The following is a 25,536-nucleotide window of genomic DNA, read 5'->3' on the forward strand; positions in this document are numbered from 1 at the left end:
CAGATTTCGCGTTGTTTTTTTTTTATTACCAAGATCAAGACCTTAAGTCATACTGCCTATAACTATAATTTTGAAAATTGCATATAATAACTGTTATTCAGTTTCCTTATTGTCTATCCTCTTGTCATCAATAATCTCTAAATGGATATCAAGGCACATGATCTTGGCTTCGGGCACGGCGATCTCCCATCTGATTTGCACGGAGCCGTACGAAATCTTCTGCACCACTGAATGGATCACTGCATCCAAGTTCAAGTTACGGATCTCTGTAGTCAGCTGATAAAAAAACATATATTTACCAATTTAATAGTAGCTACAGTAGATTTACTTATTACGTTCATAAACTCACGCCTGCATTTCCAAACGGCAAAATAAAAAGCAGTCAAATAACCTACCGGTTTCATCGTGCACTTCTGGTCATTGTATGTTATGCCAAGTGCTTTGAGCACTATTTTTATGATCATATTCTGGCAGTTCTGGTTCTTTATCTCAAAGACTTTTATCTTGCCTTGGTCTATGTAGTATATTTGAATGCGGAACTGTAAAAGAAAATAAACTTATTTTAAAGATTTCGCACCCGGGGGTGCCCGGGGCTAATTAGTTTTGCCCACCCATTAAATGGCAATATTTTATTTAAAAAAAAAACCTGTTTACCATCCCAACTCTAGAATCTCTCTCAACATCTAGCCTGCCGCCGGGACTATGATTGGGCCAGTTTTTTCAAAGTTGTCCACCCCACTTTTGACGTGATAACGTCTTAATAACTCGTTACTACGGGCAGCATGCACGAAAAAGATGACGTCATTGTCCCGTTTCCCAATATAGCTTAAGCGCCATCTATTGGCGCGCGTTGGAACTAAGCGGCTGATCGATGCGCTCGGTATGGTTGTAGCGTGTGGCCTGAGTAAAGCACCACAGCTGCGACAGATGGCGCGCCCGTGTTTATTATTTTTGAGTGTTTGTAATTTAAAAACATGAAAGATTGCATTAAAATAAGCATCTTTTATAGAATGAAGTTGTTTAAAAAACCTACTTATTTAGGAGTTAGAGCAGTACGAAGTTGCGAATTTTCCCATAGTATTTACTAAGGCGCCAGAGACAATAAATTTACGATGATTTTTTTTACGAATATAACCTATGTTAATATTGATAAATCATATAGAACTAATAGAACACGTTTAAATAAGGATGTTTTGTTATATAAACTTTTTCTTCTCCATTAATATTTACTGAGATATTAGGGTTCTAAGATTAGTAAATGGCACTAGCACTTTAATAAAATTAACGCGTGTCTCGCAAACGGTCTAGGATACAAAATGACGACTTTTATATAGGTATAGGTTAGGTTCGTTAGGTATCTTCAAACGGCCGAAGGCTCCTATTCTGTGCAGTTTCTGTAATAAGCGGGGCTTCGTCGATATCGCTTTCTGTCTCTGGCGCCTTAGTAATGCTACGGGAAAATTTTGCAACTTGCACCACTCTAACTCCTAAATTAGTAGGTTTTAACACTTTCGCTACCAAGAACCCGACTGTCGGGTACACCGCTCGTAGAAGCGTAGCCGATTACATGGGTTTCCCCGTATGTAGCGAAAATGTCGTAGCGCCGCGTAGAGCCCGGTTTCGAAAGTGTTAAAAAAAACTTTAATTTATAAAAGATGCTTATTTTAATGCATTCTTTCTAATAAGAACAAAACACTATGCTAGAAAGAGTGCAGAGGAAGTTCTGTAGGCACATTTACAAACGACTGTACGGATATTACCCATATGTAATGTATCCATCTCTATTCGTAACAGGAATGGTTGGTCTTCAAACTCTAGAAACCAGACGGAAACTGCTGCATATTATGCATTACCGCCAACTGTTTCACCATAGAGTAGATGACGCATCCGTGCTTGAGAGAATAGGGGCTGCAAGTATGCTGCAAGTGCCAAGAGCGAATGTGGTGGTTGGCAATTGGCATGCCGGGCGCGGTGCCGGCGCGGCGGCGGCGGCGCCTGTTCGCGGCGGCCGGCGCACCGCTCGAGCCCGAGCTGCTCTTAACCGCATCATGTTGGAGACAGACGATATTGACATATTTGCTGATAGTGTTGGTGTGTTTTACAGAAAACTCTTAAGGTTCATAGACTCTACACTCCTTAGGTGATTAATGTAATAACCATAGTTTAACTTTTAAGTGTGTTTGCTTTTATTTATGTCAATTTAACATGTACATAATTATATTACCACATAAGTGCTTTGGTGAAATATTGTTAACTTTTGTGTATTTTTAATAAATAAATAAAAAAACGTGAAAAAAGTCCCAGAATCGGGCCCCTTTTGCTATACTCTGACCGCCCCTGTCTATACTACTGTAATGTTTGACGTTATCACGTTAAACTACCGTCCGTAAACCGACTTTACAGACAACCAATTTTTTTGTAACTTGGGTATATTTTATGCGATTCATATGTACTCAGAATCGAGAGGTCTTTTGATCCTAAATAATCCTAATAGGAGAAAAACATAGTCCCAAGATTTCCAATACATTTTTCAAACCTTCCATTCCGTTACCGCCATACAAAATGTATGAAAAAATGGTAACGGAATGGGAAAAAATCTTGGGACACTTTTTTTTCTCCTATTAGGATTGAAAGAGCTCGCCATTATAGAATGGAAACCAAATAAAAAAATCCAAATCCAAAAAAAGTGGGGTGGATAACTTTGAAAAAAATGGCCCGATTGGGCCTATACTAAAATACGAGTAGGTACACGACTGGTTAAGGGTGATTAAAAAAAGTGGGATAGCCGATAATATAATAATACAGATATTAACTTTAAAACTTATTAAAATCTTACCTTGACATTCTTGATTTCCTTTTTATTGACGACGGTCCCGCGGACGCCATTCTTTTCGGAAGACACTGTGAAGTTAGTGTGGAACCAGGGTTGCTCTTTTGTAATGCAGTTTGACGTGTTGTGCGTTACCAACTTATATGGACCCTGTAAACCAAGTATGATTGCATTTAGTATACATATATAGCCTGACAAGATTTTATTTGACCCTGAAAGAGTGTCGCTACAAACCGCTTTCATATGGCAATAATGTGTACTGGTTACCCGTATTGGGGACAGCGTGTACTGGTTACCCGTTAATATTTGTAGAAAATTAAAACATGGTTTTAGAGAATCAAAATTTAAAAAGCAAGGCTACTTCTTTCCGCACAGCCTAAAATCCATGAATCTTGTGCCTTAATCGAAGTCATCGATGTTTATTTTCTTTTTTCGTGGGACCTTGTTCTTTACTGGTGGCAGTTATGGAACGGCCTCCTTATTTCTATACATATTTTTCACGGCAGAGCTACAGACACCTTAAATTAGAACAAAAAATATATTAGGCTAAACGCGAAACCAACAAATTAATACAGGAGAACCGCACTATAAACTGTCAGTCCCGGACTTGTCAATAACCAATTTCAGAACATTGGTATCGAAATGCTGTCGAATCCTTCATCCTTTTTTGTTGTAAGTAATTTATCACGTTTGGTATAATTATTTTCACTTTTAATCATATTATTTTGGACAAAATTGCGATGAAACCGTTAGAAAATTTAAAATATTTGCTTCATTGTAAACATGAAGCAAATATTTTTTCACTGACATTCGATGACTTTCGACAACGGGTGTCAAATAGTAATCCTTGCCAGTAAAAGAAATTAGTTCAGCTGAAAATCCGCAACGCGGCGAGGGTCAAATAAAAACTTGTCAGGCTATATGTAGACTTATAGGCACTTGGTTTCTTTGGTCATCCTGAGCAGGACAGGATCAGTTAGTCTATAAAAGCACACGGGCGTCATGCAATGTTGCGTAGAGATGGACGCATGCGCAATAAGACATGTTGAGCGGACTGAATAACGACATTGACAGAAACCACATGACAGAACACCAACAGCACACCTCGGACACTGGCGATTAAATATATTGAAAGAGGCGCATTCCTAGCACACAGTCTTACCTTGGGCGCACACGGAGGCGACAGTTGCACGGCGACATTTTTTATCTCTGTCGTTACTACACGCGTCCAAGACAGAGACAAAAAATGTCGCCGTGCAACTGTCGCCTCCGTGTGCGCTCAGCCTTAGCTCGTGTAGGTGAACGCGTACTATGCTTGTATGAGTCAAATATGACAGGTCGACTGTTCGTGTTTTTGACAGGCGGTAATTGTGAGGTAACCGAGAGGGGGTGGGCGGCGCTTTCATCGGGGAGCGGGAGTGGCCATACTGTACGATAGTACTCTTTATTATACTGTGCCAACAGCATGCATCGGGCCCAGGCCCAGGATCAAGTGGCGTGGAGAGCACTGGTGAAGACTCCACAGCCTCGACGAAATAATTGTGGTATAGTGATACTTAGTGTGGGATGGTTCCTCCTTTTTCCCTTTCCATCACCGGACAACCAGGTGCGGGGAGCGGTTTCGTTTCACCCTTACGTTGTCGTCGACCTACCTTTCATTCGCACGAAGAGGTTTGCTTCTTCTTTCCTAATGCGAACTGCTTAGGAATGGAACATGCTCCCCTCATCTGTATTCCCGGCCGAATACAATCTGGGTGTATTCAAGTCAAGAGTGAATAGGCTATTACTGAACCAGTGAGCTGGCTTCTTCGGCCTTGTCGTCACTTTCCATTTTGCTTTCCATCAGGTGCGACTAAGGTCAATCACTGGCCAGTTTATAATTAAAAAAAAAATTATAGACCTAGTTGTACCTACAGTTATATTCCACATGTAGGTACTTACTTGTTCTATGGTAAATGTTCGGCATATAGTTACACCAAGTCCAAGTACCCCAATAATCATACAAATAAAACTTAACTGCATTTTATAAAAGATATTTGACCTTCTCTATGTAATGCCACGTATTAAATAGTATTATATTTATATTGATACGCTTCTAATGCAGACAAATTAAATGTCGATCAAATTATCTGCGTAGGTACTGAGTATATCCTACCTACGTTAATCATTATTATTTTTACATTACCTAGAAAATAGGTTTATGTCCATTGAATTGCAGCGTGGCAAACAAGAGAACAAAACAAATGGATTTTTTTAGGGTTCCGTACCAAAAAGGTACACAAGCCATGCGTTCTGAGGCCCGGGGTACCAAATCTTTAATAGTACATTACGATACAAGTGCGTAAAAAAGGAAGTTCGAAACGAGTGGCGATAATCGACACGAGTTACGAATTTCCTTTTCGCACGTGTACCTATCGTACGACGTTTTTCAGTACAGATGAGCCTCCGAAGTTTCGACCTGGCATATAATGAACCACTTCTCGCACTAGTGCGTAAAAAAAACAACATCTGTACTGAAATAGTACATTACGATACAAGTGCGTAAAAAAGGAAGTTCGAAACGAGTGGTGATAAATTAAAACACGACCGAAGGGAGTGTTTTAAATCGACACGAGTTACGATTTTCGCACGTGTATCGTACGACGTTTTTCAGTACAGATGAGCCTCCGAAGTTTCGACCTGGCATATAATGAACCACTTCTCGAACTAGTGCGTGCAAAAAACGACCATCTGTAATACTGAAAAATAAGTTTCTTTTCTTTCACAGTTCGGCATTCAAGTGTTGCAAGAAAAGTTTATTGCCTTATACATACAGTTACAACAAAATACATGCAATTATTAATAGTATTTTTTCTACTCGTCGACTGTAATCTGTCAATTAGGACACCACAGACTAAACTATAAGTGCTAACTTTTCAGTGTTGGATACTCTATGACAGTTCTGACTCAACTATAATAATCTCATTATAGTTGACTTTAGTCAAGAATATTATATACCATGGATATTGCGTGCCGAACATTACGTTGAAGCCAGAAAATTTGACCTTGAATTACGTCACGCCGGTCTTGCATCTCTTTCTTTAGGGTGTCCATGATTAAGCATACATTAGGGATATCCCGCGGAATTTGACGTATTACGTTTATACGACTGATTAATTTTGTAACTTATTAAATTCAAATCCGATCAATCGTTTTATCACGAAAGTGAACATCCATCCTCACAAACTCAAAAAGTAAGGTACATTAGGGCAATTGCGAAAGTCGTCTGATTAGGAAAGTCGCATAGAAATCACCATTATTTCCGTCATATCAAGATTCCCCTTTCGGAATTATCTGAACATTTCTGTCATTCGGAATTACTCTAATGCACCTTACTAATTTGTCAACCGCCAATAAGGTGTATTTCTATACCACTCTGCAGTTACTTTGCCTTACGCCACAAAATACGGTACAGTTTTTACCAGTGGTAAACTACTGGGATTTTTTTTTCAGAACCGTTCCAGAATAAGAGCGTGGTGAGTGTTGCAACACGAGGCTTAAAATATAACTTTTCTTTTACTGACACCTGTATTTATTAAAAAATGTTTCAGTCACTTTAAACTATCACAATAATATTTTGGTAGTAACTACTGGGAAAACTAATCCCAGTAGCTATCAACCCCGGTGTGGTAATTAACAATGTGGGGAAAATCCCAGTAGTTAGGACAGGTAAAAACTTGGTGGTAACTAGTGGGAATAGCCACAAAAATATAAGGGAAGTATTTGTCAATGGGGAAATAATGAAATACTAGGACGTTTTAAAACAGTATCTTTATTTTTAAGCGCCGCCCCAAATCTCAAGGAAGGTGGTTCTCAATTCGTACGTATTTCAATTCTCTTCGCATGTATATATATATATATATATATGTATCTCAATTTAATGTTTATGCCACGATATCTCCGTCGTTACTGGACCGATTTTTAAAATTTCTTTCTGTGTCATAATCTTCAGGCTTAAAGTGCAAATCTGCAAATTGTCGAACGCTCTGAAACATTTCCTTTTATCGGTACAATCGACAGCCAACGCTGCCTCCTTCCTTCATCTTTTGGAACACTGAAAAGTTTAATATTATTCATGTTAATTGTAAAGACATAAACAATAAAGTTGGTATTATTATACTGTGATATGAACTATGAACATAGAAACCGTACCAAGTTGATAGATTTAGCTCCATTCAATAAGAGTAAATACCATGCAAGAAAAAAGATTGGTCACCCTAGTCGTAAAACCACACATAGCATTATTTTTCTTTAAAGGTCATATTTATCGTTCTAAACCTATTCGTGGGAATTTTGATATAATTTGAGACAATGAAAACAATATAATGATAAGAACTAACCCTGATTACAAGCAAAATAGCAGAAAATTTATTGCCAGCGAGGTTTATGAACATTTTGGTAAAATAAGTACTTACTTGTGAAATTTTACGTCGGATTTCGGTTTCCATTTACTTCCACAATGGTTCACTATGCAATACATAGCGCAGAACTTAAGTAAATCGTCGAAAAACGTTTATTTCGCAAAATAAATATCTGAATCGGTGAATGACTTTTGACAATTCTGACATATCGGGCATATTTTTTTATTATTAGTGTTCCCATAGTACGCAGGAGGTAAATACCGGAGAAATAAGGTTTTTGATTGAGTTTTTTTTCGTATAATACAAAGAAAAGTAAGTCAATTTGATTGAAGAATGTTTTATACGTTTTTTTTAGTAACTAATCTGGCAATACATCACAGTGTCGGAAAGAGATAGAACATAGGAGTAAAGGTGAATGAACCTGGCTTCAACTCATTGGTCGGCACGCAAAATCCATGGTATATAATATTCTTGACTTTAGTTAACTGTAATAATTTCAAAAATAGAACTTCATACAATTTATATACTAATTTGCGATATCTGGCAAATTTTTCTGCATCTGAAACACATTTTTTTTTATCTGTCGCGTTATCGGCCAATCAGAGACGGTTATTACAAACAATTGGTTGCTAGGTAATTCGATGTTGATACAACGGTGAACGACGCCATTAACATTAATTTTAACTTGAATGATGATATTTCCGTCCATTGATGATGAAGATGATGACTCGTAGAAAAAGTATTGTATACAATAGTGATATAATTAAGCTTTTCTGAAAAGCTTTGTATTATATTACGATTGTATAAACATTATTACAGATGAGTTATACCCATAACACCCCATAAGTTATACCTATTATGATAGTAAAGGGATAATTTATTTATTTAACATTAAATTTGAATTTGAAATAAGCAGTGCATCGTAACTTGTCCAGCAATTTAGGTGCAGCATGGTAGTATGTATTTTCTAGGTAGGTAGATGAACAATTAAGGCTTATTTGACCGTTAACTATCATTCTTAACTATTTCAGCTGGCTTCAGACATTTATTTTCTTTAAAAGCGAAAATTCTTCACCGAAATTGCTGAAAATGTTGTTATGATGTTTAAGAATTCGTTCATCAGAATATCGTTTTCTTTGAAATCCTTTATTGCAAATACTTAGTGGCACTGAAACTTAAGCAGTTTCATATGCGCTGTCTGCATACCCCGTTTGGACAGGTGTCGTGTTTATGTAGGTTCAATTCATTTCAATTCAATTTATTTATTTCGTCATCATGGGTTACATACATTACAATAGGTGTCAGTTTACATTATAAGTCCGACCATGGTGTGCCTTTCGGCGTACGATATAAAAAATACTTATGCATGTATGTAGGTATGCATGTATGTAAGTATACACCGGCCGGCGACCGGTCTGGCGTAGTTGGTAGTGACCCTGCCTGCTAAGCCGCGGTCCCGGGTTCGAATCCCGGTAAGGGCATTTATTTGTGTGATGAACACAGATATTTGTTCCTGAGCCGTGGATGATTTCTATGTATATAAGTATGTATTTATCTATTTAAGTATGTATATCGTCGCCTAGCACCCATAGTACAAGCTTTGCTTAGTTTGGGGCTAAGTTGATCTGTGTAAGGTGCTAAGGTGTCCCCCAATATTTATTTATTTATTTATTTATTTATCTTCTGCGCCTACTACCTTCAGTCTGACCAAAAAGAGTAGAAATCAAAAAGTGTCGTCCCGTTTTCTCACACATATTGGTTTGAAAGGGACCACACTACAATGTAGTCACTTTCTACCCTTTTTGGTTAGTACCTATAGGTATATATAAAGTTTTTTTTTTATCAGCTGACTACAGAGTTCCAGAACCTGAACTTGGATGCCGTGCTGCACGCGATTGTGCAGAATATGTGGTACGGCGCCGTGCAGATCAGGTGGGAGGTCGCTGTGCCCGCAGCCAAGATCATGTGCCTTGACATCCACTTGGAGATTATCAAAGTCTAGAGTGTGGACAATTAAGGAAACTTAATAACCACTAGTATGCTTAGTAGCAGATCTGCTCCATAAGGTTTTAATTCTAACATGAAAATATTATGATTTATAAATAGTTTCTACCTATTACTGCCACGAAGTGCTGGAACAATATACCGCCTCCTATCAGGAACTCATTTTCAGTGTATTCGTTCAAGGTAAACTTTAGAAAATATATTTTGAATTTACAGAAAAACTGTAATTAAGTCTGTGCTAAGGATAGGGTAACAAAAATAATTAATTGTATATTTTATGTCCAGGTTACGCCAATCATTTGGATCTAATCTAATCATATCATTTCTATGCGATTATTTTGTAAAAATTGAGTATGACTATTACAGGTGAATAGTTCATAGCATTAAAATATTATTAAAATTATAATTATATTCAAATTTATATAAATATAGATACAAAAACTATAAAATGATTTGTTTTGTATATTTTGTAGCTGCGCTCTCTCGGAAGGGTCTCCACGGAAGAAAAGCGTCAGGGTCCTCCAGGGTCCCTTGGCATGAAGCTGAGTGGAGACCTTTTCAGTTACGCTTTAATCCATCCATCCATACTAATATTATAAATGCGAAAGTAACTCTGTCTGTCTGTCTGTCTGTCTGTCTGTTACGCTTTCCCGCTTAAACCACGCAACCGATTTTGATGAAATTTGGAACAGACAATCTTTAGACCCTGAGACAGAACATAGGCTACTTTTTATTTCGAAAAAAAGGGATGAAGGGGTTGAAAAAGAGGTTGAAAGTTTGTATGGGATTTCTTAATTTTAAATGATAAAACCATGAAACTTTATATTTTAGCACTTGATAAGAAATCATTAAACATATATTTAAAGTCACATACAGGTCGAACGCGATTAATTAACATTATTTTTACCTTTAAAATAAACATGGTGGGAAATAAACATTAACTAAAAGCGGGTAGATTATATTTATTTGTCTACCCCGAACATTTATATAAATTAATATCGGGTAGTTTTGTGTTGTTTACATCTCCGGTGACATTTTGCTGGGACGTCAGTCTTCCGCGACCACTGCCAGTGCAACCTGGCCGAAACGTTGGGAAAAAAGGTAAAAATAATGTTAATTAATCGCGTTCGACCTGTATGTGACTTTAAATATGTGTACAAAGCGCGAGAACTTAGTGTTATATCATTAAACATCTTGATAAGGGATAGGGATAGGGATAGCGATAGCGATAGGGAAAGCGATAGGGATAGCGATAGGGATAGCGATAGGGATAGGGATAGGGATAGCGATAGCGATAGCGATAGCGTTAGCGATAGGGATAGCGATAGCGATAGCGTTAGGATACGGATACGGATAATATGGGTATCGTTAGAGGGATACGGATAATCGGTCGGCGGTCTCTTACAATCAATGTGCTCTAAGACGATCGTTGTTTGCTTGCTTGAAGATTACGTTTGCGATAAGTATAAGCAAAATGTAAAAAATTGTAAGGGATAATAGAAAAAAGTACTTTTTACCCACCGATCATAGTGTCGAAATACGGGCTATGTGGGATGTTTATAAAGGTTTCCCCAGCGTATATAGAATTACCTACGCTGTGGTCGATGTGTAATATTTCTACAATCATTGCAAGCAAAAGTATTATGTGCAATCGAAATAATCGCAGATAAATATACCTACAGAGAAACCTACGGTCCCTACGGATCCAAATGAAAATCTTAATGAATATTTTTATTACGCGGGCGAAGCCGCGGGTAAAAGCTAGTACAATAATATTTATTATGTTAGTGTTATTAGTTAAGTTTAAATTAAGCGTTTTTGAATAAAGTTTCTTCTATTCTATTCTATTCTATTCTATTCTATATTAGCATATTAGGTACAATTCTGCACGACCTGAATTCCGTACAACAGTATTTCACCTTATTCACTATTGTCAGATTGTGCATTATCATTACCTGTGTACAGTACCTAGCGATTATTTCTGTTTGCAATTCTGCACAAGAATAGCACAATCTATTATACATATACGATATCACTTAATCACTATTTTATCTTAGTTTTCATGAGTAAATTCACATAGTCGTAATTTTTAGTGTTTCTTGCCTCAAACATGGTGTAAAGAAAAAGATCTACCTCCTATCTACTTAAACCATTCTCAAGAATGGCCCTATTCATAGTTGAAAACCGCATGAATAATCAGTTCAGAAGTTTTTGAGTTTATCGCGACATAGACAGACTCGGCGGGGTACTTTGTTTTATAAGGTGTAGGATTAGTGATAGTAATTGATAAATTTATTAACACGAATGCTTGGTAACAGCTATCTTGATTGTTCAAAGTCCGCCCATGATGCTATCTTGCATTAGGTAGATAACATGTATTGCAGGTGACTTTTTTCATCAAGTGGGGTAGATTTTGATCTCAGGAACAAAGAAATGGATAGTGAAAATCAATTTATAGTATAAAATTACTTTATTGATTTTAGACTATGATATTGAGAACAGTCTTCTGCTTAAAATAAATAATTCTTACATAGTGTGAGTTACTGAGTGAAGTTTCTTAAACTGCAAGGTAGGTGACGTTAGCTTTGAGGTCCAGACCCTCCAACCGAAGGTGCTGAAACAAAATAATTCAATTAGTTTGGCTTCAGGTTATTCGAAACTTAATAATGTCCGTAGGTACACTCATAATATGAAACGTTTAGAGCTAAGGAGATAGTATGCGGAATGGAAATGAATTTCAGTAGATGTAGAGAAATTAATGTTCACGTTTATCTGATTAGGTAGAGTGATTCATCTGAAACTCTGACGTCGATCTAAGTTTCAACAAACGAGTGTCAACACCGGGCCCACAAGGATATTATAGGCTATCCATGACTCAGCAACACATTTGTTCTCATTACAGAAATAAATGCCCGTTGGAGTCAGGCGTTACTTTACGGAAATGCATGGTATAATCAAAATGTACAACATTCCTTTGCTAATCCGCTAAGAAATGCCCTTACTGGGATTCGAACCGGGGCTCAGCAGGTAGGGTACTACTACTAATCCAATAGGCCAGACCGATCGTCAAGAGATTAAAAAATAATAAGGAAAATAACGGTAGAAACATACCAGAACCATCTTATCAGCTCCAAACTCCCGGTCCATATGCAGCACCTTCCCACCAGGGAACTTCATCACAGACTTGAGAGTTTCTCCCTCCAAAGTGAAGGTGTTCTTGGTGTCAATGCCGTCAGGAGTCTTGAACTCCTTCTCCTCTCCAAGGACAAGCTTCTGGTTGATGACCTCCTTGTCGCCAACGGTGACGACGTACTGGATGCTGCCATCTCCGTTGTTGAGGAACGTGGAGACGCTTTCGGTCTGACGGAGGAGGGCTCTGGTCTTCTCTGGGACCTCTGAAATTGAAGTCGTGGCAAATCAGTTAGGGATCATCCTGAAGACTGTTATAAAAACTAACATTTTGGGGTTTCCGATAGCTGAAAATTTAAGAGAGGTATAGGTAGGGTACTCACCAAGTTTGTCCATAAATTCCAGGATATTTTCGAAGTCGGTCTTCTGCCATTTCTTTCCGTAGAACGCCATTTTGTTGGAGGGATTTGCTAACACTGATTTTGCAATCAATATCACTATTTTTTATACTGACGGACTAATCTAGCTGATACTTTATCTGATAAATTTCTTGCAGAAATCCGTATTTGATCACTTTTACGTTAAGATTAGCCTATATTTTACAATAGATACCTATTATTGAATCGACCTTAAGAAATTGTGAATAAGATTCATTTTTGAATTATACCGGAATGTAGAAATGTCTTTTGAAAATAAACTTCTGTAGTTCAAGTTGGTTCAAGGTAATGGAACGCTGACTTGCAGTGCAGTGATTACACATGTATACTTGTGCATATATATAGAACAGGTGCGACTAAGTTTAGACAAACGGAACAAATAAAATTATTTTATGTAATATTTTTGATTTGTTTCAATATTTCAACTTATAAGTTAAGACAAATTTCGCTCGTACACCATTGTTTCCATTGTGGCGCACCTGCTATGGTTTGGCCGCTTCAATCGCTCTATCCTAGATCCGGCCCTGAGAGTAGGGTAGTGACTGTGCTGACCATTCCCTGCAAAAGTTTGTCTACCTTATCTAACCTAAATAAAATACCTAGAAGAAAGTTCAAATAAAAAATTACGGCACACAAACGATGCCTTATATTAATTGAGCCTCAAATCAGGCAAGATGTAAATAAATTTTAATAATTAGGTAATCGTTTCTGTGCATTTCGGCACTCCCAACGGTTAAGCGCCAAGGTTTTATCATTTCACCCTCGAATCTTTATGAGCAATATCTTTAGAGTTTGGATCGTAGGAGTTACTAAAAATCATCACTAACTTACTATCAAATGATCACGGAACTTAAAGCCACGTAATTGGTTATCGGAGAGATATAGGGAGACCCTATACCTATGTAAGAGATAAGTTTGCACAAATCTTGGAATCCGTTATCTACGACCATAGATAATTATAATTATTCTACTGATAAACCACCGATACAAGGTGCAAGAATTAAAGAACATACTGGATACTTTGAAGAGAGTGTACTTTAGGTACATGAACATTTAAATTATATGTAGGTACATACTTAAACATATGGCAGCTACATACATAGAACTACCCTCAATGGTTACTTCTATTCGAATCTCTAATCAGCCATTCGTTCTCTTTGATATTTATAGACTTTTCTAAATTGAAATCAAGGACTTGGTACTGCCAGTCACCGAATATCATAATTCTGTAAAAGGTTTCTTTCGTTTAATACCTATATAAATAAAACCATCGAAGTGAAACTGCATGCTTTATTGAAATAAAATTGTTTAAAATAAAATTATATGGTAAATAATAATTGTTTATATGTTACTTTTCGAAGTTATTTATCAACACTCGTCAATATCAGTCAATCAGTAATAAATGTTACGCTAAATGACTGTTTATAGATCATCTTTCCGTGTATTACGATAACTAGATGTAAGACTGCTTTGCAATGCCCATTCAGGGCGCCATGCCGCTCTATTTTTTTAATGAAATGTAACAACTCTACGTGTACCATGGTTCGCAATAAAAATATTCTATTCTAATAACTTAAGTGGTAGAACATTCAAATCCACGAAAGTACTAGACTACCTAAATACCTACTACAACTATCAAGTCTAGCTTCCAGAAATTATAGAAATATCACCATTGTGCGGTTAATTTCCAAATCCAATAATGGTTATTATTTGAATCTCTCATTAACACAACATAAAGTATCTTTCAAATATCAATATCAATCAAAACAATCACAGTAGACTGATACTCGTAAATATTTTCACACATTATCGCCAGTTCCATTCCATAAACTACATCCTAAATACCTAGATGAAAACCCGGGACGTGTTTTAAGGATTTGGTTCCCCGGGCTAGTTAGCTTTGCCGCCCCATTTTTAAGAAACCATGTAGCACTTCATTTAAGAAATAAATACTTGTTTAGCCATCCAGGGCCATGGCCAGAGCCGGCTGCGTCGGCCATGGCCCGGTTGGCCCTAAGGTAAATACGCCCCTAAGTGACAACCATGGTCTAAGAAAATCATCACAAAAATCCAACCACCTTAATCTCCTTCTCGGCGCTAAAAATTAAATCATAAAAAGTGGCTATCTGTACCTATCCCTATCTATTTATATCCTTCATATGTATAAATTACATGTGTTACATTACATTATACATTATATGATCTTTACATTTCTTCTAGTAAAGTATATCGCGTCGCGTCCTTTAAATCGTATCCGTAACTACACTAACTCTAACTACGCTAGTTTAAACCAAGCGCGGATCCAGCTTCGTGCCCAGGGGGGGGTCACGTGGTAAAGGCCCGGGGCCCCAGGGGGGGGGGGGGGGTCACGTGGTCTATTTGTATGGCCAACTTAGGCTCCAGCTAAATGTATCCACCTACGTGCTTATCATAACTAAACTTGAACAGTTAATATTCATTAAGATAGTATGCACAAATAAAACTTGTAGGTACTTAGGGGGGTCATGACCACCGCGCATGGTTTAAACTGTTCAAAGTTTATATTTTCTTCTAGTATAATCACATCCGCTAGTAACACAAAAGTTCAAGGTTTAGAATTCCTAGGAACTATGTATGTAGTTTATACTTCCTTATCTTACTCCCAATATGAAGCTAAATGTATCCACCTACGTGCTTATCATAACTAAACTTGAACAGTTAATATTCATTAAGATAGTATGCACAAATAAAACTTGTAGGTACTTAGTCTAAAATATAATCATAGATTAAAATTACCTACAATGTATAATAATGTCTTTATTTTTAATATAAGAGGATTTTTAATGGATACTCCTCCCTGTGGATAGCATTTCTTTATAAGTATTAAAACATACATACATATACATCAATTTATCGCATGTAGGTATGTAGTAAAATGCGTTTCTCTATATATAATCCTCATGATTATTTTATATTCGCATAGGTACATGCAATAGATAAACGAAATGTTAGATTAACAAAACTTAAAAATATCTAATTGAACATTTATATCATAGTCACATGAAATAATAAATCTGTAGTTTACACATCTAGAGACGGTTTACTCGTAAGCTAACCGTACACCTGAACTTAGGGAATGTCTTAATACATTTAATTTTTACTAAATAAAAATTACCTATTGAAGGCGTTTCCAACTTTCCACTCATAACCTCATTTCAAATCCCATGTACGTATAGTTTAACGTCCGACTTTAAAAATAAAATTGAACCTAATTACGTCCATTTGGTGTCATGCTGTTACGAGTTTAGGGCTAAATTACTTTGTGTGAATGGGTCAGCATTCAAACCCAGAATTTATTAAAATCGAAACAGACTGAGGTTACCAAAGCTTATAAAATACAAATCTTAACAAGGGAAGAAACAGGCAGGCAGCTGTTTGTTTGCCTCAACCCTAATTACCTGACTGTTTTAGTTGTAATCGTTATTCCTAGGACCTGTTCTACGTCCCCGCTGGTTTATCGCCTTCTTTATATAAAACTTGTACGTCAAAGCGCTTTCATTGACGAAAGTCATAGCGTAACTAAGAGGCAAGGTAGCACACTGGCTCTCTTTGAAAATATCCGCGACAGGAGTTCCAATCGAATGACAACTGTCCACGAAAAGATACTTCCTCATCGGCTGCCTTTTGTTGTATACGTGGAACTCATAAGACCATTTATCAGCGCTTATTTTAGTACCCAACAACTGAACCGTCATTGAAATCTTACGTTCCTTCTCGTCAGCCTTAACATGAACTAAGAAGTTGTACGGGCCATTCTTTATGAGGTACATTTTTTGGGTCTCCATGCATATATTGAACAAGTACATTTCTTTGCCTATTTCTGCTATGCGTTGCTCCTTGTGGCGTACGTCGAAATGTCCAGCCATGTCAGCAACTTTGCCTGAAAATTCAAACAGACGCCTTTAAATTAAGTTTCTATAAGTAATTATATATCCCCAGGCCAGAAATTAATCGTACTTTCCCTTTTATTCTTTCGGGTTTGTTAAAATCATTAAGAAGTAAGAAAGAAGAGAAATAAGGTAAATAATAAGTAACATCATTCGTATACTTACATCGAGTTGAGCATTGTCCAAAAATGGTACCCATTGGACAGTCCATCTCGCCAAACGGGCACTCTTTGAAGTGACGCTCCATCCCATCGAAATTAAAGCGCAACATGCAACCGTCGTTGGACAAGCAGTGATCAACTGTAACATATTATAAAATGACAATAATAAGTACCTACTTACTAACTCCGTGTCCCAAGATGAGACTTGATCACCGACACAAGACAGCACTACTTTTCGGTTCCATGCTGTTTGTTACATCTCGCAAAATTGTTAATTCTAGAGTGAATAACTGACATGAATAAGTGCTGTGGGCTGACTCACTCATTTTGAAATAACCTTTACATTTACACAGACCGAGTTGTGCGGAAAAAATCATAAAATATTCTTACATCAGCTATAACAGCCTCCATCGCGATGTTCCTCATAGCTGTGATGGGTGACAGACATTTGCCGCACGGCTTCACAGCCGAGCGACATTCTTGACAGGAACCATGTCCATTGCCGCACTGGAAGATGGCGAGACCATAGCGTTGGCCGCATGTTGGGCAACTGATATTGTCTCGGTCCCTGGAAAAATAGACAAAAATAATAAAGTGTTTTATAATAGGTAATGATATCATTAGTAGCGCAAACAGGCGAATGGCATAGGGTTCCACGGTTTTCATCCTCGAAGTTACCTAATATCAATTGGCCTTTCACGCGCTGCCAGATATAATACGCTCATGTATTTAAGCACACACTTATTTTCAAAAAGATAATATTGAATTTTGAAATTAATCGATTACCTTGGCCGTTCCAATATACCTACACTTAAAAAAAACTAACCTGGCGCCTGTTTTCGGTCCTTTCTTATTGGCAGAGGAATTCGATTCCGAAGGCCTTGGTGCATTGTGTTTATCGTCTGACAGAGTTCCATTTTTATTGGGAGAGGCGTTTATGGACTGTGACGTCCACACCCGGGTTTGACTGTAAAACAATTACTTATTATCTTGTGTTCTGCGGAAATTTCAACCTATGATAGTAATTAACGATGAGAACCTCAAACCTTAACCCACTTTCGTTTCGTGTGGCCATTAAAAATTACAATGTATGTACCTTTACTAAAGGTCCTTTAGTAAATATGATTAATTAAGTATTGTTCTAAAGAAAGCCGAAAGGCATGAAAGGTTATAGGTCAATTACATAATGACGCTATTGAACGACACTATCTAAGGGCCGACACAGTCTACTGCAAAGGTTCCCGTCTACTCTGATCGGCCCTAAAGTTTAATGACCTACCTAGTGTTGATCGGTGGTGGCCGAGGAGGAACCATTGGCGAAGCGTTAGACACAGCAACCTTATGTACCACGTTGTCCTGAGAAAATGGTTGTCTTTGAGACAGTTGTGACGCCTGAGGCGGTGATACGTTAGCTTGGGACAATGGGTGTCTTGCAGCCTCTTGTAATGCGCTTCTTATAGCTCCTTCCGTCGACTGGGGCGTTGAAGAGTTCCGTGAGGTTACTTGCGGCGTTTGGGGCGTTGAAGGACGCTTTGATGCGTTGAGTGTTGTCGGTAATGTCGGTATATCGTTGAGCACAGATGCTGGAGGAGCCGACGGCTGCGGTGGGGACCTGGTTTAAAACAGTTGGTTAGTGAAGCACTTTGCACTATGTTTTTTCTATATTTGAGATCATAACTGGAGCCCTATTTTAGGGTTTGGCGCCCTGGGCCAGGTAGCATTGCCGCTCTAAAAATGAGCCTGCCGCCCCGGACCATGCCCCGGTTGGCCCAAAGGTAAATACGCCCCTGATCTCTTATAGGTTAACCCTTTGACCGTCAAAATCGCCAAATGATATCAGTTTAGTATGACTTTAGTCTAATCCTTGTCCGTTCGTCGATGTTCACTATAGCTCATCTGCCTCATCCCGCTCGAAAGGCGTCAAAGGGTTGTTTCTATTTTATTAGGTTAGACAATCTTTATTTACATGAACATATTTACATAATTATATAAGAAACTAAGACACTTAAAAGCTAGCTATTAATGTCTAAAATAGGACCTTGAGGCACTGTACCAAGGATACTGGCGACATTTCCTCGCTGTATCGCTGCTTTTATTAGGGTTAGTTAAATGAGGAAGCACACTCAAATGTTATGACAGATGGCGCCACCTTATTAGTCCATAGCACAGATAAAGAATTACCTATGTGAAGGCGAGAGATATGATATTTTTCTCTCTCTCACATTTGAATGAAAGTGAGATGCCTAATAAGCACTTGCACAGGCGCCGCCTGGCGGGATAAAATGTCAGTGTGCCTCCTTAATTAAAATGGGTACGTATCACAATGTTTAAAGTTAAAAAACCTAACGTTAAATGACCTACGTTCAAAATACCTAAAATCAAAATACATAATGGTGTTTCGACCGAAATTCAAAATACCTAAAGTTTAAAAAGGTGCATATTATAATGTCTAAAATAAAAAAACTAACGTTAAATGACCTACGTTCAAAATACCTAAAATTAAAAAAAGTAACGTTAAATGACCTACGTTCAAAATACCTAAAATCGAAATACCTAATGATTAAATCCGAAAAGCAAAAATATCTAATAAATGGGGCTTAAACAACCGGTTTACCCTTGAATCGTCGACAGACAATTAATCGAATATTATTTCAAAGACAACGTTTCAAATAATTTCATTTCATCGACAGTTCATATCGTAGAATGATCGATACAAGTCAAATTAAACCGTGGACTTTTACTTCGTAGATAACTTATTCCGAGTATACTTTATATTGTGGTATTTTGTTTTGTGTTTTGTCATTTCATTTTGTTTTACATTAAATAAAATTTATTACGCATAATATTATTTCAATTTTGTATACCTATTTCAATTGTTATTTATTCTAAAATTTAACAATTTGTAAATTATTTGTTTTTATGTTTGGTCACAACTAACCTAACCTTCTTCTAACCTAACCTAAACCTATTTTAAAGGTCGTGCGTTGATGTGTAGGGTCACAGTTCTAACCTAACCTAAACCTACTCTGTAAGCCGTTCTTTTCTGTGTGATCGCAGTTCTAACCTAACCTAAACCTACTCTGTAAACTGTTTGTTTTTTTTTTGTGGTCACGGTACTAACCTAACCTAAACCTAATCTGTAAACTGTTTTTGCGCGTGGTCACGGTTCTAACCTAACCTAAACCTACTCTAATATCGGATTTAAATCTATCGGGTTCCCTCTATTTGGCATACCTTTAATTGTACGGAACGATTTTCACATAACAGACTTCGCATAATCGATTTTCGACAAATGTTAATTTGGCAGAAAACTTATTTGACATAATCTAAAATAATACTAATATTACCTTGTCCGAAAATAAGTTCGCATAATACTTTTAACGCCGATTGTTTTTTTATGAATAGCAGTGATTTGCATAATTGTATTTGGCATATTTCTTAAAATCAGAATAACCACCCATACTAAATGCAGTGAGGAGAGTCGGTTAGGTTAGGTTAGAACTGCAACATCAATATAGTAGTATTAGCTATGATAAAAATTCTGCGTGATAAATTTCGACTAAACCATGTTATGCATAAAAACCATTCGACGAAAAACTTTTATGCACAACATATATTCGAACAAACAAAAATATGCCTAGATAAATTATGCGTAACTAATACTATGCTTAAAATTAATACTTCAATACCCTCTTTTACGCTCGCGGAACCTACCCTACTACTTCGGTATTTTGACCGGTTAATCATTTTAGGTATTTTGACCATAGGGTATTTCAAATGTTGGTGTATAAAATTTAGGTGACATTGTTTTTGGTATTTCAAACATTAGGTATTTAGTCCAATAGGTATTTTAAATTTCGGTAATTCGTGCGTAGGTGTAACTTGCTTAGGTATTTAAAATTATTAGGTATTTTGATTTTAGGTATTTTAAACGTAGGTCATTTAACGTTAGGTTTTTTCATTTTAGACATTGTGATACGTACCCATTAAAATACATATAGGGTAGGTACCTTGTTTGTCCATAGTCATTCACGTAAACAAAGCTGTCATCGCCTCGGCTCACGTTAAGATTTGGGTACAAATTGGGCGTTTGCCTGATTCCGTACAATTCCTCAGAGTTAAAGTTATATATGTTGCGGGATCTTTCCAGAACATTTGTTTGATTATTCTGTTTTATTACACTTTGTAAGTTCTCTGTCGTGTAGCTGTAAGGCGCTCGGGGTCTCTCTGGACTGAAAGTAATATCAATGTATTATGTGATGCTGCATCCTCAGGTAGGTATAAGTACATACATAGGTACCTAATATAAGGGATAGGAATTTAGATTTCCGTTTTTAGGGTTCCGTACCAAAAAGGTACAACAGGAACCCTTATGGTGCGACTCTGTCCGTCTGTCTGTCCGTCTGTCACATTCCTAAATATCTCGAGAACTACTAATGCTAACAACTTGAAATTTGGAATAGTTGTGAACATTGTGAACCTCTACAAATAGAAGGTATAATTTTTTTAAATTTATTAATTTTAATTGTAGAAAATGGCCAAAATGAAAGGGGGGCAAACTGTAAATTTCAAGTTACTAGGTCAAGTGGGGTATCGTTAGAAAGAGCTTAAATTGAACGTAAATAAACTATTTTTTATAATTTTTTTGTTGTGGAAAAAAAAAGAATTTTGAAGGAAAATGTAAAAAAAAATACCGTTCCCCCCCTTATCTCCGAAGTTTACTAACGAAAAATTATGAAAATTTTAGGAAACATTGGTTTTATGCTAAATATTACAGGAAAAATATAATCGTGTTTGTATCTTGAAAACTTTTTTTTTTATTCACAAAAAACTTTTCACATTTTTACTTTTAATTTACCCACCTTTGCGGATGTATATAGTACTTCAAATTAATACGAGATGTTACGTAAATCATCTTCTTTCCAATAAAGTAAAAACTGTTTAAATCGGTTAACATTATAAAGAATAATCCCTGAAAACCAACATACTATGGTCGCGCAAATTAGTTAGCGAATTCACCGAGAGATGGCGCTATACACAATAATGCTCATTAGTACCTATACTTTTGTCTTCTAGTCAAATCGTTAGAGTTATGTGAAAACATGAGATTATTTTAACTGGGGAGTTTGAAAGTTTGTACGGAACCCTCGGTGGGCGAGTCCAACTCGCACTTGACCGGTTTTTTTTATTTAATCAATCGATAAAAATGTGTTGCTCCACAGTCCACACCCACAGCAAAGCAATGTTTTTTTTTAGTATGAATAGGTAGACGTTTGACCACGTATCGCCTATTACATGCCATTATTTAAGATAATTATTATTTGTGTATGTAAGGGAGGCGTACGGAGTCGAAGCCAACACTTAGACAGTGTCATGGGACGCACGCAGAGGCAGCAACCGCCAAGGTGTAAGGACTATTTGAGAGTTGATGGAATCTGAAATTGGTTAATTGGTATATTCATTATATGTAACATAGAGGCATAAATAAGGAAAGAGTTATAGCTGCATACATCAGTAAATTCGAGTTATTTGTAGTGACATCTAGCGTCAAACATGCGTCAATCACGCGTCAAATAGCGTAAATTATCAGTACTGCTACTTGTCAATTTTTAGCTAATTTATTACAATAGTATTAATCAGTATTCTGTTTTCAATTCGTTCTGCTTGTAATATATATAAGTTGTAAACTGTTGTAATATTAAATTTTTGGCAGACGCGACACTGTTGACACCTAGTGTCGTGCCCCATAAGTTGAGCAAACTGGTTTTTGAAATTCGAACTATGTGCAATTTCCACAATTTTGTTATTTCAAGGACAAATTATCTCGATTTATCGGGTTTCACCAGTAAATCCCCGATTTACGCTGTTTGACGCGTGGTTGACGCGTGTTTGACGGTAGATATCACTACAAATAACTCGAATTTACTGATGTTTGAAGTTAGGTACTTGAGAAACCCGATAAATCGAAATAATTTGTCCTTGAAATAACAACATTGTGGAAATTGTACATAGTTCGAATTTGAAAAACCAGTTTGTTCAACTTATCGGGTTTCACCAGTAAACCCTCGAACTCTTTCCTTACTTATTCCTCTATGATTAAAAGGACTTACGGGCTTTGTACAGGTGACTTATATCTCGAAGTGGAAGTCTGTGGAGACACTGGAGACTCCTCGTCTTTGCTGCGTGACCGTGACATGCTGGGTCCGTCGTCGCTCTGGTGGTTTGGGTCTGAAACAGTATACCTAGGTTACAGTTAAGTTAGAACGGCTAGCCATCATATATACATACATATACATAAACTTACGCCTGCATTTCCAAGCTGGGTACGCAGATTACATATATTATAAAAGCTCAAGTTTCAGTGCATTAAGGAGTTGAAACAAAACGAAATTGCAAATTGTGATAAATTGATAATGCAGTGACAGGTTGCCAGCTCGTCGCCCACACCACAATGGAACCCATACTCCAAAGTCGACTTCTACGCCCTCGGAAGGAAATGGGGTGGTAAAATTAACCCCATATATGTATTAACGCGAACACCCTGCACTTTGACATCTAGCCAGGGGCGTAACCCGAGGCCAAACGGGCCATGGCCCGCGGCGACGCGCTCTTGTCCTGTCCGCATCGCAAGTTTTTGGTTAAAATACATATTTTCCCCTCACTAGCTCGGAAACACGTGTTTTGTCCTTTAATACCAGCGGGTAAAAACGCATTTTATCCTCTAGTGGGTAAAGTAATTTGACCTTGAATAAAGTCAAATTAACTGCTTTAAAATTGATAAAAGTAGGAGAATCTAGTAATAAAGATGATTTACCACCTGTGGAACTATTGGAAGCAGTAATAAACGCATTTTTTGCGTTGTAGTTTTCTCGCTATAGTGAGGGGAAAAGTTTTGTGTTACACTCGGGTGCAAATGTATTTTACTTCTCGTGAGTTAAAAAACTCGCAAGTTCAGGATTCTATTTTCGAACCTCTCGAACGAGCGAGCGAACGTGGTTCAACTATAGAATCCTTTCACTTGCTCGTTTTTCAATACCACATTCGGCGTTAAAATACAACTTTGCCCCCTTGTATAACAAATAACTATTATCGTTACTTAATGGGGCGGCAGCTAACAAGCGCGGGGCTTAAAAGGTTTGAAACCCCTAGTCAAGACACGTACATGTCGTAACTAACATAGTTAGGTATCTAAATCTATTCAGGAAACATACAATTATGTAGGGTACCTAACGACAATACGCATACGCAGTGGGGCGTTTTCCAAATTAAATCCCGAAAATCGAATTTCACCTGATCTGGACGTGTTTGGGCTCATTCTACTCAGAATCACGAGCTGATTCGATCCCGACGATAAAAAAATGTGTCCCAAATTTTCCATACAAAATTCGAGTTTCCAATACGTCACGCTCGTAGTAAGTTCATACTAAAATCGTGACGTAAAAGGAAAAAATATTAGGACACTTTTTTTTATCGTCGGGATCGAATCAGCTCGTGATTCTGAGTAGAATGAGCCCAGACACGTCCAGATCTGGTGAAATTCGATTTTCGGGATTTAATTTGGAAAACGCACAGTGAATAAACTGCGATATTAATATTACGCCCAGTAGATCTTTCGATATACATATAGGTAAGGTATAACTCTTTATTATCAACCGCGCGACAATTATTTAACACAGTTAACAATAAGTCAATTTCTCTCTATAACGACCCACTGATAACGTAACGTATTAATTCGGTAGGTAGGGTAGGAAATTCAACTACGTTGCTTCGATAAACCGTTCGGTAAAACTTCAACAAGAATAGTTTATTCACTATTTTAAACATAGAAAATCAGCATCTTCATTACCAATCTTAAGTATGTAGGTTCAAATACTAGTTTACTTCCCATGTCACATCAACCTCACAACTAGGTATGTACTAGTTGGTACTAGGTACTGAAATATTATGCAAGTGGTTACAATAGGTACAAGTATATATATATTCAACTTAACACCAAGTAATTAAATAGTTATGAAGTATAAATTTCGTACTTATTTTCTTCCTTCGAGTTGTCCGCGCCCATAATGAATCACGATCACTTTAACTGTCACTTCGCACAAAGAAAACTTGATTTTAACAATTAACGGCTATCTACAGCAAAATAACGTGGAAGACAGCTTTGCTAGAGGTTCAGATCATGAATGGATTCAAGTTTCAATCATTCAAACACTACACGTGTTTGAAATTAAGTGCAAGGCTTGCGCTTGCACTGCAAGCGCAACCAAACGATACAACTTGGCGGGGACAGTACTATATTATATATTTCACCGATATCGATGGACAACTTTTAACTTAAATGATTACTATAGGAATACGAATTACAATAAAAACGCATAATGTAGTATTGTTTGATGGTTTCGTGATAAAAATAAATATTACATGTTATGAAGGTAAGCTTAAAATTTGCCATCTACCATGTAAGTACTTAATTCACAAGTTAAGTGAGATGAATTTGTTTGTGCGAAATTTTTGTAAGAGAAATAATATGTAAACCACTCGAAATATCATCATCTTACTTATCTTAAGAGCTTTGCTTTTGCCGGTGGATTAATTGACAGCTATTTAATTCTTTAATAGATCACTCTTTTTATTTCTTCATATATTATGAGT

The 25,536-nt window shown here is 37.1% G+C and overlaps 3 protein-coding genes across 4 annotated transcripts; all 3 read right to left on the reverse strand.

The window, feature by feature from the left end:
• Positions 1-6: 6 nt before the first annotated feature.
• Positions 7-3,073, reverse strand: LOC125236752. The gene is made up of 4 exons (XM_048143677.1): positions 3,065-3,073; positions 2,837-2,980; positions 396-539; positions 7-276 (listed from the first exon to the last, which is right to left on the reverse strand). Exons 1-4 carry the CDS (start codon positions 3,071-3,073, stop codon positions 94-96), a joined length of 480 nt encoding a protein of 159 aa, XP_047999634.1. The 3' UTR covers positions 7-93.
• Positions 3,074-11,685: 8,612 nt separating this feature from the next.
• Positions 11,686-12,908, reverse strand: LOC125236611. Its single transcript, XM_048143476.1, has 3 exons — positions 12,747-12,908; positions 12,346-12,629; positions 11,686-11,848 (listed from the first exon to the last, which is right to left on the reverse strand). Exons 1-3 carry the CDS (start codon positions 12,814-12,816, stop codon positions 11,792-11,794), a joined length of 411 nt encoding a protein of 136 aa, XP_047999433.1. The 5' UTR covers positions 12,817-12,908; the 3' UTR covers positions 11,686-11,791.
• Positions 12,909-15,301: 2,393 nt separating this feature from the next.
• On the reverse strand, positions 15,302-25,323 carry LOC125236805 (histone-lysine N-methyltransferase, H3 lysine-9 specific-like). Of its 2 annotated transcripts, XM_048143735.1 has the most exons (9): positions 25,306-25,323; positions 24,918-25,017; positions 22,998-23,115; positions 20,898-21,119; positions 18,167-18,499; positions 17,714-17,854; positions 17,278-17,455; positions 16,892-17,026; positions 15,302-16,719 (listed from the first exon to the last, which is right to left on the reverse strand). In XM_048143735.1, the coding sequence occupies exons 3-9, from the start codon at positions 23,081-23,083 to the stop codon at positions 16,663-16,665; spliced, it is 1,152 nt and encodes a 383-aa protein (XP_047999692.1). In that variant the 5' UTR covers positions 23,084-23,115; positions 24,918-25,017; positions 25,306-25,323; the 3' UTR covers positions 15,302-16,662. The 2 variants fall into 2 exon arrangements, with proteins under 2 accessions (XP_047999692.1, XP_047999691.1); XM_048143734.1 differs by lacking the exon at positions 25,306-25,323 and having other exon boundaries at positions 24,918-25,243.
• Positions 25,324-25,536: the final 213 nt, after the last annotated feature.

This window comes from Leguminivora glycinivorella, chromosome 19 (genome assembly GCF_023078275.1).
Source record: "Leguminivora glycinivorella isolate SPB_JAAS2020 chromosome 19, LegGlyc_1.1, whole genome shotgun sequence".
Classification (NCBI taxonomy): Eukaryota; Metazoa; Arthropoda; class Insecta; order Lepidoptera; family Tortricidae; genus Leguminivora; species Leguminivora glycinivorella.

Bases quoted from the DNA above. Each gene is read 5' to 3' on its own strand.
- LOC125236752 (XM_048143677.1), bottom strand. The intron at 540-2,836 runs GTAAGATTTTAA...TTTCTTTTACAG, and splicing joins AGGAAATCAAGAATGTCAAG to TTCCGCATTCAAATATACTA. The intron at 277-395 runs GTAGGTTATTTG...TTTTTTTATCAG, and splicing joins AGAAGTGCACGATGAAACCG to CTGACTACAGAGATCCGTAA.
- LOC125236805 (XM_048143735.1), bottom strand. From the start codon at position 23,083: ATGTCACGGTCACGCAGCAAAGACGAGGAGTCTCCAGTGTCTCCACAG. The intron at 21,120-22,997 runs GTAAGTCCTTTT...TATTACTTTCAG, and splicing joins AAGTCACCTGTACAAAGCCC to TCCAGAGAGACCCCGAGCGC. The intron at 17,855-18,166 runs GTAGGTCATTAA...ATTGTTTTACAG, and splicing joins CCACCACCGATCAACACTAG to TCAAACCCGGGTGTGGACGT.
- LOC125236611 (XM_048143476.1), bottom strand. From the start codon at position 12,816: ATGGCGTTCTACGGAAAGAAATGGCAGAAGACCGACTTCGAAAATATC. The intron at 12,630-12,746 runs GTGAGTACCCTA...CTTCAATTTCAG, and splicing joins GGAATTTATGGACAAACTTG to AGGTCCCAGAGAAGACCAGA. The intron at 11,849-12,345 runs GTATGTTTCTAC...ATTTTGTTTCAG, and splicing joins GAGCTGATAAGATGGTTCTG to CACCTTCGGTTGGAGGGTCT.